The sequence below is a fragment of the Cyprinodon variegatus genome, unplaced genomic scaffold (assembly GCF_000732505.1).
Source record: "Cyprinodon variegatus isolate N-32 unplaced genomic scaffold, C_variegatus-1.0 Scaffold227, whole genome shotgun sequence".
Classification (NCBI taxonomy): domain Eukaryota; kingdom Metazoa; phylum Chordata; class Actinopteri; order Cyprinodontiformes; family Cyprinodontidae; genus Cyprinodon; species Cyprinodon variegatus.
Window position 1 is genome coordinate 604,158 of NW_015150680.1, and position 12,682 is coordinate 616,839.

Below are 12,682 nucleotides of genomic sequence, written 5' to 3' on the forward strand. Positions count from 1 at the left end.
CCACACTTAAATTTGTAACACATTTTATGATGTATAATGTAATGTCAGAAATAAAATAAATCGTCTAATATTTAGATTATTTTAAAGACACTTTAGTTTGAAAAGCAACATATCTATTTGCTTTAGTTTCTGCTGGCATTGCATCAATTATCTTTTTTTTTTTTCCGGAGCTTTTCAGTCGTGTCTTCTTATTTTGGGGTTTTTCATTTCCTCTTCACATGGTTGTTTGCAGCTTATTCACAGGAAGTAAAGGTCTGCCCTGCCCCTGCTGCTCATCTCTCAGTTTTGCTCTCCAGCGCATAGTGTCAGCAACACCTTACCCATTTCTGACAGAAAGCTCGTCTTCTTGTTTGACAAGAAGCTGCCTCTCAGGTTCTCCTCTGTTTTGCTGCGGCTGATCCATCAGTCACTCATTCACAGCTGGGCGCCACCATGAGCCTAAAGAAACTCAGTGAGTATAACTTGTGCTTGTGTGAACCTGTGGGCACCATTGTTAAGCTTTGTTGTTCTATTTACAGATGTTGCCACAGCATCCAGTTCTGCAATGTTTTAGCTGCAGAAGTAAAAAAAAATAATAATTTAAAAGAGCTGATCTTCTATGTGGAGGTTTATGTTCACTGTGGCACAGAAAGTGATGCATCAAGTCAAACTTGTGGTGACGAAAGGCTGACTGAAAAATTCCCTTAGTGAATCTGAGTATGACTCAGAGAGAATCAAGTACACAGAATAATTTGTAATTACTAGGGGTGTAAATCACACACATTTGGCGATTTGATTCAGTATTCCTGACCCAACTATTCCATTATTTTCGATACTCAAGAATACACCCCGAAATACTTCCACACAAATGACTTGAAACCACAAGGGGTGTGTAAGTCACCTTTTTCCTCCACCATGTCTGTCTTGCCTACTGTTTATGCAGGTGTGTGTGTGCAAGAAAGATTGTAGTGGTAGCGAGGTAGGAGGGCAAAATAGGTTAGCGACACCGAAGCACAGGAGTCAGAAATTACGTAAGAGCAAATGGATTAAAATAGACCTCAGGAAAAAAAAAAGAATCGATACTCTTGCGGACATGTCGATGCATCGGATCGTCAGCTGTTGGATTGACGCATCGATACAAAACAATTATTATTTACACGCTAGTAATTACTCATTCTGCTTTTCATGACATTAACTTTTAATAGAACATCTTGGCTAAACAGGCAGAAAGAAAGAGTCAAATTTCTTTTAGTTTCATTTATATTACTTTCCCAACATTAGAGAAGCAAAAAAAAAAAAAAAAGGAGAGTTTATAAATACATCTAAAACTTTTGGGTTTTTAATTATGTTTTAAATTTGTTTATTGGAATGGTTATGGAACTTTAATGAGTTAAAAAAAAAGAAAAGAACTATAAAACAAACAGGAAATAGAATGTACACATCTAAATTTAAAATCTGTTTTTTTTTTCACGTGTTACTGTAAATGATTTTAAGTTACTAAATTATGCATACAGCCTCAAGAATTGAAAGAAACACAGAATAAACTAGGTTGATTCCAGCAAAATGGGCCTTAAATATGTTATTTAATGTAGCCATTAACCATCTTCTGATAATATATTGAAAGGATTATCAACATTCTTTTGCAGAGTGGTTAGTTTAAAGTAAGATTAGTTTACAGAAAGATTGCCGGCTTATGGCTATAGTCCATAAACAATTGCTAAGTTTAGTTTGTATGTTGATTTAAATTAAAAGTGATAATAAAGCAGAGAAAACCCAACATTTTTATAGTAGAATTAGGATTTCATATAATGGACTCTGTCTTTCAAAGCATCTCTTTTCAGGACAATAATCCAGCTCAAGCTTGAATCTCTTGTTTATATCATATTTTGGATTAAAGATTACCAAAAGTAGCCCAACATTTCGGATAAAAAAAAAAAAAAAATTTTGTTTGATTAAAACTAAGAATCTACCAGCAAGATTAAAAGTGTAGCATGTTTAGCTTCAGTGTAAGGCCAGCGTTTGGTATTCCTCAAACTGCAACAAAAGTGAGGACACCCAATGTCTGTGGATTTTACATGCCAGAAAAAAAAATAGATTTTTTTCTCTTTATTGTTTTCTCGCCGACTGTCCATAAATCTTCAGAGTCAAAGCTTTATAAACTGCCTAAGCTTAATTTAATCTAATTTAGCCTTTGTGTCTAATTTAAGACTCTCTTTGTGTTAAAAGAAATCCACAATAAGTTCAGGCTTACATGTCTAAGTCTTGTTTAACAAGACATTAAAATGATTTGTTGTATCAGGACTGCATACATACATGTAGTCTGCCCTGTTGACTGACTGTTCCGAGTGCATGGGATTAATAATAGAGGTATGCATCATCAACGGAAACACTGGGGTTAAATGAAGATTTATATTTACTGTAGCTGCGTTCAATACATTTTTAAAAGTAGATTAAATGCCCAAGAAAAGCTAAATATTTTAGCAGTTAATATTATCCTTTTAAAGGAGCAGTTAGAAGTTACAGCAGATGAAGCAGGTAAACTGCTGTGTAATTTGCACCATCGTTGATGATGCACGTTGAGATGCAAAGTATGATGTCCACATTGTGGTTAACCTTGAGTGGGTCTGCTACCCTTCCCTTTTAGCTCTGTTTCTGCTTTTCAGTTGGTTGAGAACATGTGCCATATTAGATCTGCTATCTTTTTTTTTAGGGGTTTCTTAAAACTTCAAAAAAAGAAACATTTAAATGTACATTTTTTAAAGAAAAAAGGAATCTCTACAGTATGAGTATGAAATTATACAGTTGCTGCTGTTTATAATATCCCTGCTGGTGTTATATGTTTGTTTGGACATACTCAAGGTTAACTCCTTTCCAACTGTTCCCTTTAAGGTTTCAAATGGTTCGGCAGCCTAACCAACATCTCTTTTCGCCGCTCCACGGAGAAATCAGACTCAAAGGCCTCCAAGTCCAAGTCTGGACAAGAGGGTGAATGTTCTGCCTCAGGACAGTTAGGTCCTATTGTTGAGACAACACTGGATGATATGGGGGCAATGAGACCTCGCACTGCCAGCTATGTGCGCTCCAGTCAGGATTACACACATGTGGGCACGCTGCCTCGACTGCTGACGAGAAAGAAGGACAAACAGTGCAAAGGTGAATAAAAGCAGGATTGGTAATTAACACATTATTGCAAGTGTTTTTATTGTCCTTTTCTGGAAATGTTAAGTTCTGTAATTTTACCCTATGATTGCAGGAACTCTAAGCAGTAGCAAGAAGACTAAAGACAAGAGCAGCATCACCAGAAGTCAGAGTCAGAGACCTGCAGGAGAAAAGAGAGAGGTTTTAGTGACACTCTCAGATTCCTCGGCCAAGACGTCTAAGTGTAAAGAAAAAGATACAACTGACGCTCTGATGGAAGAAGTCCACTCAGCTGAGGCGGAGGACAAGATCCCAGATGTTTCTTCAGCTGATTCCAAAACACAGTCTGAACATGGAGAAGATGTAGCAGTCATCCAAAAAAGCCCTGCTGAACCCACTGTTCCTAGTGAAGAAGTGCTGCCATCTGGTGGCCCAGGTGCAGCACTTCAATCCACAGATAGAAATGCAGAGGAGACTGCTGTTAGCCAGGAAGTCGAAGAAGCTATTGAAAGTGATGGATTGGAGTTAAATGAGAAGGAAAGGGACTCGGAGAAGAGAAAAGGCTATGACATTTACTGGTGAGTTTCTGTTACTTTTTCATTTTGGGTTAATTCTGTTATTGTGATGACCAACGAAAGAATGCTTATTTTTTTATACTTGTTTTTTTTTGCTTTCTAATAATAATGGTTTTAATTAAAACTTAAGCATTTTTCCTTTATCTTATTTCCAAGTAGCTTGATCAGAGTAGTGAACAAGAATTGCACCAGTCAGACCACAAACTAGGAACTTACTGTGCAGGGGCAGAGCTAGATGGGGGGGCCAGGGGTGTCCATGCCCACCCTTAGCCAATCATTGGCCACCCCTACCATTTGCCCCCCCTTTAATACAGATGGTGGCAGCAGTAAATCTCAAGTGGAATATTTAAAACATCTAAATTTTTCATATATTAACAATTACTTGACAACAAAAACACTGTGGTTAATTGTGCACATCAATATACTAACATTAAAGATGATAAGTACAAAATTCATGTTTTTTTCAGGACTAGATTTTGTGTGTTATGAGGTGAAGAAAAAATTATGCGTTGCTGCAAATCATCTTAGAGTCTTCATTAAAATTATTGATTAATAGCTATTTTAATAAAATGTATTAAATAATCAATTTATGTAGATATTAGTACTTGTAAATATCAATTTTATGCTGAATGATTGTTGATAAAAGTAGATAAATAATGACAATGGAAAAGATGTTCGCCCAAAACTCAAACCTCAAAAGAATTGTATTCACTACACCTTTCATCTAGAAAGCACAGATGTTGAAATATTTATGTGTCTATTTGTCAGTTAAGGTTGTAGAAAAGTATAGTTAGTCTTTATTTAGAAAATATGGATGTTGTGCCCATTAATTTTCCGGTTGTAGATTGACCCTGAGGTTCTGGTGCCTATCAACTTTCAGACACCCCTCAGTTTACATTGGTTATTGCCTGGCCACCCTTATAAAAAATTTCTGGCTACGCCTCTGTTACTGCCCTTTTTTTTTTATTCTTTTATGCCTTTGCTTATCAAGTTTAGCTGTTAGCTGCTGTGTAGACTAAAATTTGAAATGCTCAAGTTATGAATAGTTAAAAATGTATTGCACTTTTTAATTTAAAAATGAATCTTAGACTTAAAGAGTTTTAAATATACAGACATTTTATAAAACAAAAAAAATTATAATCCTGTTGCTTAAGGTATTTTTTCACAAGTAATTAAACCGTTTTTTTTTTCCTTGAATTAAAAAGCTTTACTAATTTTACGGTGCAATCATGAAATTATACAAAATTAAAACAAACAGACCTTTGCTATGATAATGTTTTAAAAATAGTTGCCTAGCAGTGAAAAGCTGAATGTCATATCAATTTGGATGAAAAGATCCTACAATAATCAGCATCAGTGAATTTCTTAAACAAAAAGCAAGGACACAAGTTTCCTTTTACCGTATTACATATTTCCACCAATCCACACAGAATCAAAAGTTTAACTGATAGCTCAAATATATAAATACACACCCTTTAAAGGTATAGCGGAGGATTTTCTTTTTCCAGGTGGATCATCAAAATAAGAGGTCTTCCTAATTGTCAATCATTCTGGTGATATGTTTACATAAGGCCGTCCTATGTGCTCGTCCCCAGTTTCACTTACTGGTGATGAGTCTTACATGTACATAGATGAAAAATTGCAAACTTTTTAGAAAGTAAACTTGTACAGTATGAGCGGGTACAGGGTTGTGCATGTGCATTTTTTTCTTTTTTTTAAATGGAGAGGGTGGGTCTTTTTTGCGAAAATCCTCCATTATACCTTTAATATTTGGTTAAATGTCCCTTAACTAGTTCAACCACACATGTATTATAACCACCAAAATGTTAGGTTCATGTTTAACTTTTTTGAAAGATAGTTAAATAACTACTTCTGTCTATTTCAGTCACATTCTATCCTCTATGTGTATGAAGTACTCTCCTTGCTGATCAAACAAGTCCACAACATGATGCCTCCATCACCATGCCTGACAGTTTAATGATCTCCTCTGACTGTAGTTCTTTTCTACCGTATCCTACCAAATCCAATTAGCTTTTCCATTAGCTTGCATTAACTTCTCATTTAGCATCCTTTCCCTCCATGTTGATATAAAATTGTATCCCATATTAAAGTATTTTTCCATTCTTTGCGACTTGGCGGTTTCAGGGTTTTTTGACTCATCCTCATAATGTCATTTTATCTGAGGTCTTGAGATCGACCACTTTTGGAAAACAAACAAAAAGAAGAACATCCATCTATTATGTCTGGGAAAGGGCTCAGATATCCGGTCATAAATATAGCATGCTGAAATTATGTCGACTGCTACAAAAGTATGTGGCAAAGCTGTAAAACTATAGGAGACATGTAACCAATAGGTGTGGATGTATACATTTGAGCTTGTATCTTAATCTTTGACTACAGTATGTATGGTGTAGAGAAAATCTACAATAAATGTAAACTGATTTTGAAAACTCTAACAGATACTGTTTCCTTGATCCATCCCTTTTTTGAGATCTACTGAAAAGGATCCTGAAAAGCCCAAAACTCTGACATTCATACACACTTCTTACTAACCCTAGTAAAAAAAAGGTAGAGCTCTTCTGCTTTGTGGTAGACAGGGGTCATCATAATAGTGGCTGTTCAGCACATAGACAGAGAAGTACCCATCTGCATGTTACACTGCAAAGAAAGTCTTTAATGATGGGTGTAAAGTGAGAAGATACTTGGATTCATTCCTCCGCTTTTTAAGGCAGCGACTAATATTGATTTCTACTATTGATCAAATGCGTCTGGAAAGCTACCGGCTCGCTGCTGGTTGGATGATTTCTCATTTAGCATTGATTTGCTCTAACAAAGAAAAGATCAAGGGAAATTAGAGTTCTTTGGACTTATGGTGCATGTTTCTTACTGGAGCAGCTGATTTATTAATAACTTTGGATCTTTGGGAGTTTAAGGGAGAAGCTTCTTCTATGTTCCAGGATTTGTCAAAAGCTAAACCCCCAATAATCTCCAGTGTGTATCAGGTTTCATTTATGCTGTGTGTATGGGTTTGTTTAATAAAACAGGCTGTTAATGTGCTGGAATGTCAGGACTCCCATGTGTTATTGCAGAGCTTCTGCCCATTAGTTTAGCTCTGTTACTGTGGGAAATAAAGCTCTTTATATTAAGATCTGTATGGTTCTATCTAACAGCTCTCTCTCCTACAGTATGTCAGCTCAATCATTGCTCTTTGTCCATCTTAAGATTCCCCACTGCACCATGTAGCTCTTCACATATTTTCCATTTAATCACTTTTGGTTGTTATTTTGTAGCCTTAAAAATGACATAAAAACCCTTTCTTTATTTTCTTCACTAATTTAAATGTCTTTTTTTTATTTTTAAAAAGGCTGTATGATGTGGTTGAGCAGCAGTTCTAGCACATAGTTTCGAATTTTTCTGTATCAGACAGTTTTTAAACATGTTATCAAAATGTAATTGTTGATTGCACACAGTTATATTAATTAAATTGTCTGCATATATGCACACTGAAAATACATTTTCAAATCTTTGTAAATTCTTGTCGATCATCTCCAACAAAATCCTTATTTTAGCACATTTTTAACAGAAAGATGCTGATGTTATCTGCAAAAAAGGAGAGAAGCAAATTTATAAAGATAACAGAAGCAGCTTTGTAAGTCTGTGTGGAACCTATTTCCATCCACTCACCCACTACTATAAATGAACCTTTTGATCTGACCTCTCCCTCTGGCCGTGTGTAACACGGCTTAACTCCTAGTCTTCTGAGATACATCATCCTACTGGGACTTGCACCAATTGATCTTCAAACTTGCCTGAGAGTATAATTGCCCTCTGTGCACGCTCTGGCTCCGTATTGTAAAGTTGTGCAGCAGTAACCGCAGCATTACTTTCAAAGCTCTCTGACACATGACTGGGATCCATCACTAGCTCTTGTTATATGTTTGCTACCCGATTTGAGAGTCCACAATCAGCAACCCTTGAAGCGCAGCAGGGTTTATGTTTTTTCCATGAGCCTGAGCTGCATCCACATTTTGAGCACTTGAAAGCCTGCAGCAGCCATCCATGGGAGTACAGGCTCCTTTTAAAAAAAAAAAAAAAAAAGCATGAGTCTATGGTACTGTTCACCTGTTAGACAAGCAGATCAAACACAAAAGAAAAAGGGTGAGTATCAAAGCAGAGGTATACACTGTTTGGACAGCCTTTTTTCCTCTTGTTACATTGCCGAACATCTCCTTTCTTTCATCTCGCTTTTTCTTCTTTTCTTTAACATATTCACTTATTCTTGTTCTCCTTTTTTTAGCCACATGAAGCCGACAGAAGCCCCTAAAGAACAACTTCAGGTCAGTCTTTACTTCTTTCCAGCTTTATTCCCCCTAGGTTAAACATGATTCAGGCTTCATCTTCTTTTATTTTCATTTGGTATTAGTATTTTGTGCCATTTGAAAATTGCTTCAATTATCTCCCCTGCCTAAGATTATTAAATCAAAATTTTAATGTGAGTGCTTAGTTGTTGGTATCGGCCTTCACTCCGTCATCTGTATTTCCTCATATCAGCACTTACTCTGTATTTAGCCTAATTCAACTTGCTATTTAGTTAATTGAATTCTTAGTGCCAGTGTCAGCACAGCACATCCAGAGGCACTAAATGTTTCCTCCAGCAGGTGGCGACATTACTCGAGCTGAGAACTCCTGATTTATGAGTCTGTTTTGTGACCTTGGAGTTTTTGTTATGCATCATAGATAAAAACAAACTTTTCAGGGAAAAAGATCAAAAGTGGGAAGTGGGAGATGGATGATGTGTTTAAAATAGAAAGGCGCGGAGAATAAAGAGAGGAAGGGAAAGTGAATGCTTGAGGAGCTGTTTCTCTATTGATCATACGTCAGCGGTGAGGTGATAAAAGCCTTCTCCTGTGACCCTGACCTGTATTCCCCTTTATAAAACAAATGTGTCTGACTGCTCCTGTCCACAACAAATTGACTATAGATAAACACCACCTCCACTCCCCTCTTCTTAAGGGTATCTTTACGTTTAAGGCAAACAGCATCTGATATTGTGTTTAAGGTCCAACATTGCAATAATCAGGCTGGCTTCACACATTTAAAATAAAGATTCTTGTCAAAAATTTGTCAAACTATGCTGCTCATTTTTTTTACAAGAAACTTTCTAATTTTATTTAATGACTCCTCAATAAATAAAAGTAAATGTACTTTCAACTAACATGTCAAAGAAATGGCTGCATGGCAACAGAAGCTTCTCCTGAGATGTTCAAGTAGGCAGATGGGGATCATTATTAATATTCAATGAAAAAAGTCAAACAGAATCTCTGCAGTTGTATAATGTTGTCATCATTTATAAGGGGACAGGGAGGCAGTTGTAGAATCAGTGATGTACTGTAAATTGGAAAGCTGTAAAAGAAGCTGAAGCATAAATAATTATATAAATAAATCCCATTAAATATACTCTCTCTGTGTTGTAGCCTACAGGAATGCATGGCTATGGTTTTGTTACAATCATCTTAATTTTTGTAGCATTTCTGTTAGATTTTGTATTTTAAATATTCTTTTAAACCTGCACAAATCCAAAAAACACTATTTCTGGTAGCAATCAAAGTCCATTCAGCAAGCCAAACACATTATTGGCAGAGTTTGCAGCACTTGGAAAAAACTATCTTTCTAAATATTGCATCCTCACCAATTATTGTTTTTGAACACACTGACATTCTCTATCATTTTTTTCTTGCCTAATAGTGCCACAAATGCAATATATTTAAGTTGAAATATTGTGATTAAAAAAATTAATTATTAAAAAAACTAGAGATGCATGCAAATAATGAAAATGTGATATCCTGAATAAATGAATAAATATTTGTAATTCAAAATTTTACAAGTGATTAAACACACAGAATAGGTCCTAACTGTATGTCTATATGCCAAATAAATAATTAATTTCTTTTATTTCACTATGCGAATATTCATATTATTCTTGTTACAAGAAAGTCAGATGTATTTACATTTGTAAAGTTATCTGCTGCTGACTATCATCATGTTTTCCAACAAATGTGTGCATTGATGACTGAAAGACATCTTCTGCCTCCATTTATCTGTTTACTACAGTGTGTTGAATTCATGTTAATGTGAATCTAAAGACATTATTTAAATTATTAAAAAAAAAAGTCTAATCAACCCAAACTTTCGCGACCCCCATGCAGTACCTCCGCGGATCCCTTAGGGATCACGGACCCCTGTTGAAGACCTCCATCCTGCAATATGCTGTATGTTACTAAGTACATAATTCCTAACGAAGGAATGTCAATAGATGTACAGTAGAGGGTGATATGTGGCACAAATATGTTCTAAGGTGTACTTATTCTAAATATAACATATAACATGTGCTTTTTTTTCTGAATGCTTTTTAAATTTGAATTACAAAAACTAGATGTTTTGATCTTTAGAGGTTAGTGTTTTGGGTCTCTCTCTTTTTTTGGATGTCTTCTTTTTATCATTGTCCTGTTTTTATGTTCATTAATGTGTTGCCATATCAGTTAATTCCTTTATTATTAGTTTATAATGGTTTCTTGTGTCTTGTTCTCCGTACACTTGGCTTTACATCTGGTAGATATTATCGCTTGGTTTAGTGTTTTTTTTTGTTTCTGATTCACATTAAATGTTCATTAGTCTTCCTCCTCCCATCACTACTTTTCTTCTGCCTTAGCAGTTCCACATTGTAATCAGTTCCACATTGTAACCTATTGGACCCACCTGCATTTGTTGTTATTTTCCAAACTTTCCTCTGTATTCAGCCCTCTGGTTGTCACTGTTGCTGGAATCTTCTGTGTAACCTCTGCTCCATTTTTTGTTTTCACTGCATAAATTCCTGCTTTTTTCATTGTTTTTCTTGTCATTTAAGATCTTCAGTTTCCAGATTATAGTCTCTGCACGGCCGTCCTTCGCAAACTGACAATCATGTGTGAAACAAAATATATCTTTATCTCATTTTTTCAACATTAGCAGATCTAATATCTCATGTTCAATATAAACACCAGTCCTACAGATTTTGTCACCCAGTTTGTCATCACAGCAGCCACTCCCACCTCCCTACCCATTCTAAAAGCTGCCAGCGATGTCCTCCTCTCCTTCCACCTCTCTGAAACATTTATGACAGCTGATGTTTAAATCAGGAGTTGGCCTCAACGCGCCCTGTTATAATGGGAGAGACCAGCCCAGCGGCTCAGTTTTCCACATGTGCTCAGTCACACACGTGTTCAGACACACAAACACAAATTATAAGCTCTTGATTTAAAATGAGTGAAGTCTGCAGTTTAATTTAAAAAAGCTTTAAAAACCAGGGTTTCAGTTTTATTATTTAACACTGTTGTTGAGTTTTTATAAGCTGTAGAAACTGGCACCACTGGTTGGTTTTGTGACTCATTTGAGCAAAATAAAAAGCATCTTTAAAAGGGTTTGTGGATAGTGAACACTCCTGTCACTGTGGTCCTAATTAACTCGGTCTCAGTGTTTTTTAATACTTTGTGATGTTCAAGGGAACTGTTTTACCATAGTGTGCATCTATTTTTGCCTGCGACCCAGCCTGGCTTTGTCTCCTGCTTTGTTCAGTGGTTTGGTTTAACAACAACGGGATAGGGCCAAAGGGTGGGGAGGTGGGACGGGTTTATATGAGGTTTATTTACATATGTCTGGGACTTTCACCGCTGCCTGGAATAAAATATTAGGTGTATTTTTGTGTGGGTGAGGGGGCTCAGTGTGTTACTGTTTGATTATGCGTATGGTTTAAATTTCTGTGTGCGTCTGAGAGGGGCTCAATTAAATCAAAGCAGCACCCTTTGGAGAGGGGATTGCACGCATATGTGTGTGCCGATTACAGTAGCCTGAATTAATGTGGTACCTCATCCCAAACAAATGAGTGAATTAACATTTTTAGAAAGAGCTTCATCTCTGGAAACAATGAGGTTATTTTGGTGGGCATCATTTGCTAGGATTATTTTTATTAATATTTATTTAAGTTATATTAATGGGTGGTCTGTGTGTTGCAATATGATATGTGTCACAATATTTAGGTCACAATACGCAGTATCACTATATAGTGCGATATTTTATCCTGCTATCAAAATTCAGTTCAATTTATTCAATACAATTTATCTTTATTGTCATTGTCACAAGAACAACGAAATTTTAAAAAGTGCCGTCGATCAGTGCATATGCTTAAAAACAAAAACAGAAATCACTGTCCCACAATTTACACATATTATAAGAAATAAATAACAATAACTGATACAAAACAACTAATAAGAATACCGGTAGTACATTCTCACACACATCATCCATGATGATTAATGGTTATTTTTGGTTGCATTTAGTTTTGTAATTGCTGTCGGGTAAAAACTGTCTCTAAGACGGTTGGTTTTTTGTTCTGATTGCTCTGTATCGTCTGTCTGAAGGCAACAGTGTAAACAGAGAATGTCCGAGATGAGAAGTGTCCTTTGTGATGTGTTGTGCCTTTTTTAGACAGCGGTCGCTCTGCAAGTCCTCCAGTGAGGGGAGTGGAATGTAAAGATAAAAAAGCAAGTGCTGTATATGTTCATCTGAATCCATGTTGTTTGGAGTTTGAGTCTGTCTTCTACTGTGACTGCCTCAACTACAAAAATGGTGCTGCGGCGCTCAGCAAAAGTGCTTCACGGTGCCATCTACCAGAATGGCTGTGCAGAGATAGCCCATTTTCCCTCTTTGTTTTAAATAAAAAAAATAAATCATATTAGGAAGTGTGAGGTCGATATTATATTGGGCAGCAGAAAATCACGATATATTACCACGCAGTTTTTTCCCATACCCCTAATTATATTAGTGAAAAAAGAAAAAAAATACAAACATCAGGAACCCAAGTAAAAAAACAGATAAAACAGCACAAAAACACACAAAGAAAAACTGAAAAAAAAACCAGACCCACAAACCCAAACAAAAGCCAAAAAGGAAACGCC

The 12,682-nt window shown here is 36.1% G+C and overlaps 1 protein-coding gene across 1 annotated transcript in view; it reads left to right on the forward strand.

The window, feature by feature from the left end:
- Positions 1-305: 305 nt before the first annotated feature.
- The window catches only part of sh2d3c (SH2 domain containing 3C), a 67,085-nt gene continuing 54,708 nt past the window's right edge, over positions 306-12,682 (forward strand). Inside the window, exons 1-4 of the mRNA XM_015381050.1 lie at positions 306-451; positions 2,869-3,132; positions 3,233-3,695; positions 7,990-8,029. Of these exons, the coding sequence (XP_015236536.1) occupies positions 433-451; positions 2,869-3,132; positions 3,233-3,695; positions 7,990-8,029 (786 nt within the window). The 5' untranslated portion in view covers positions 306-432. The remainder of the gene's footprint in view (positions 452-2,868; positions 3,133-3,232; positions 3,696-7,989; positions 8,030-12,682) is intronic.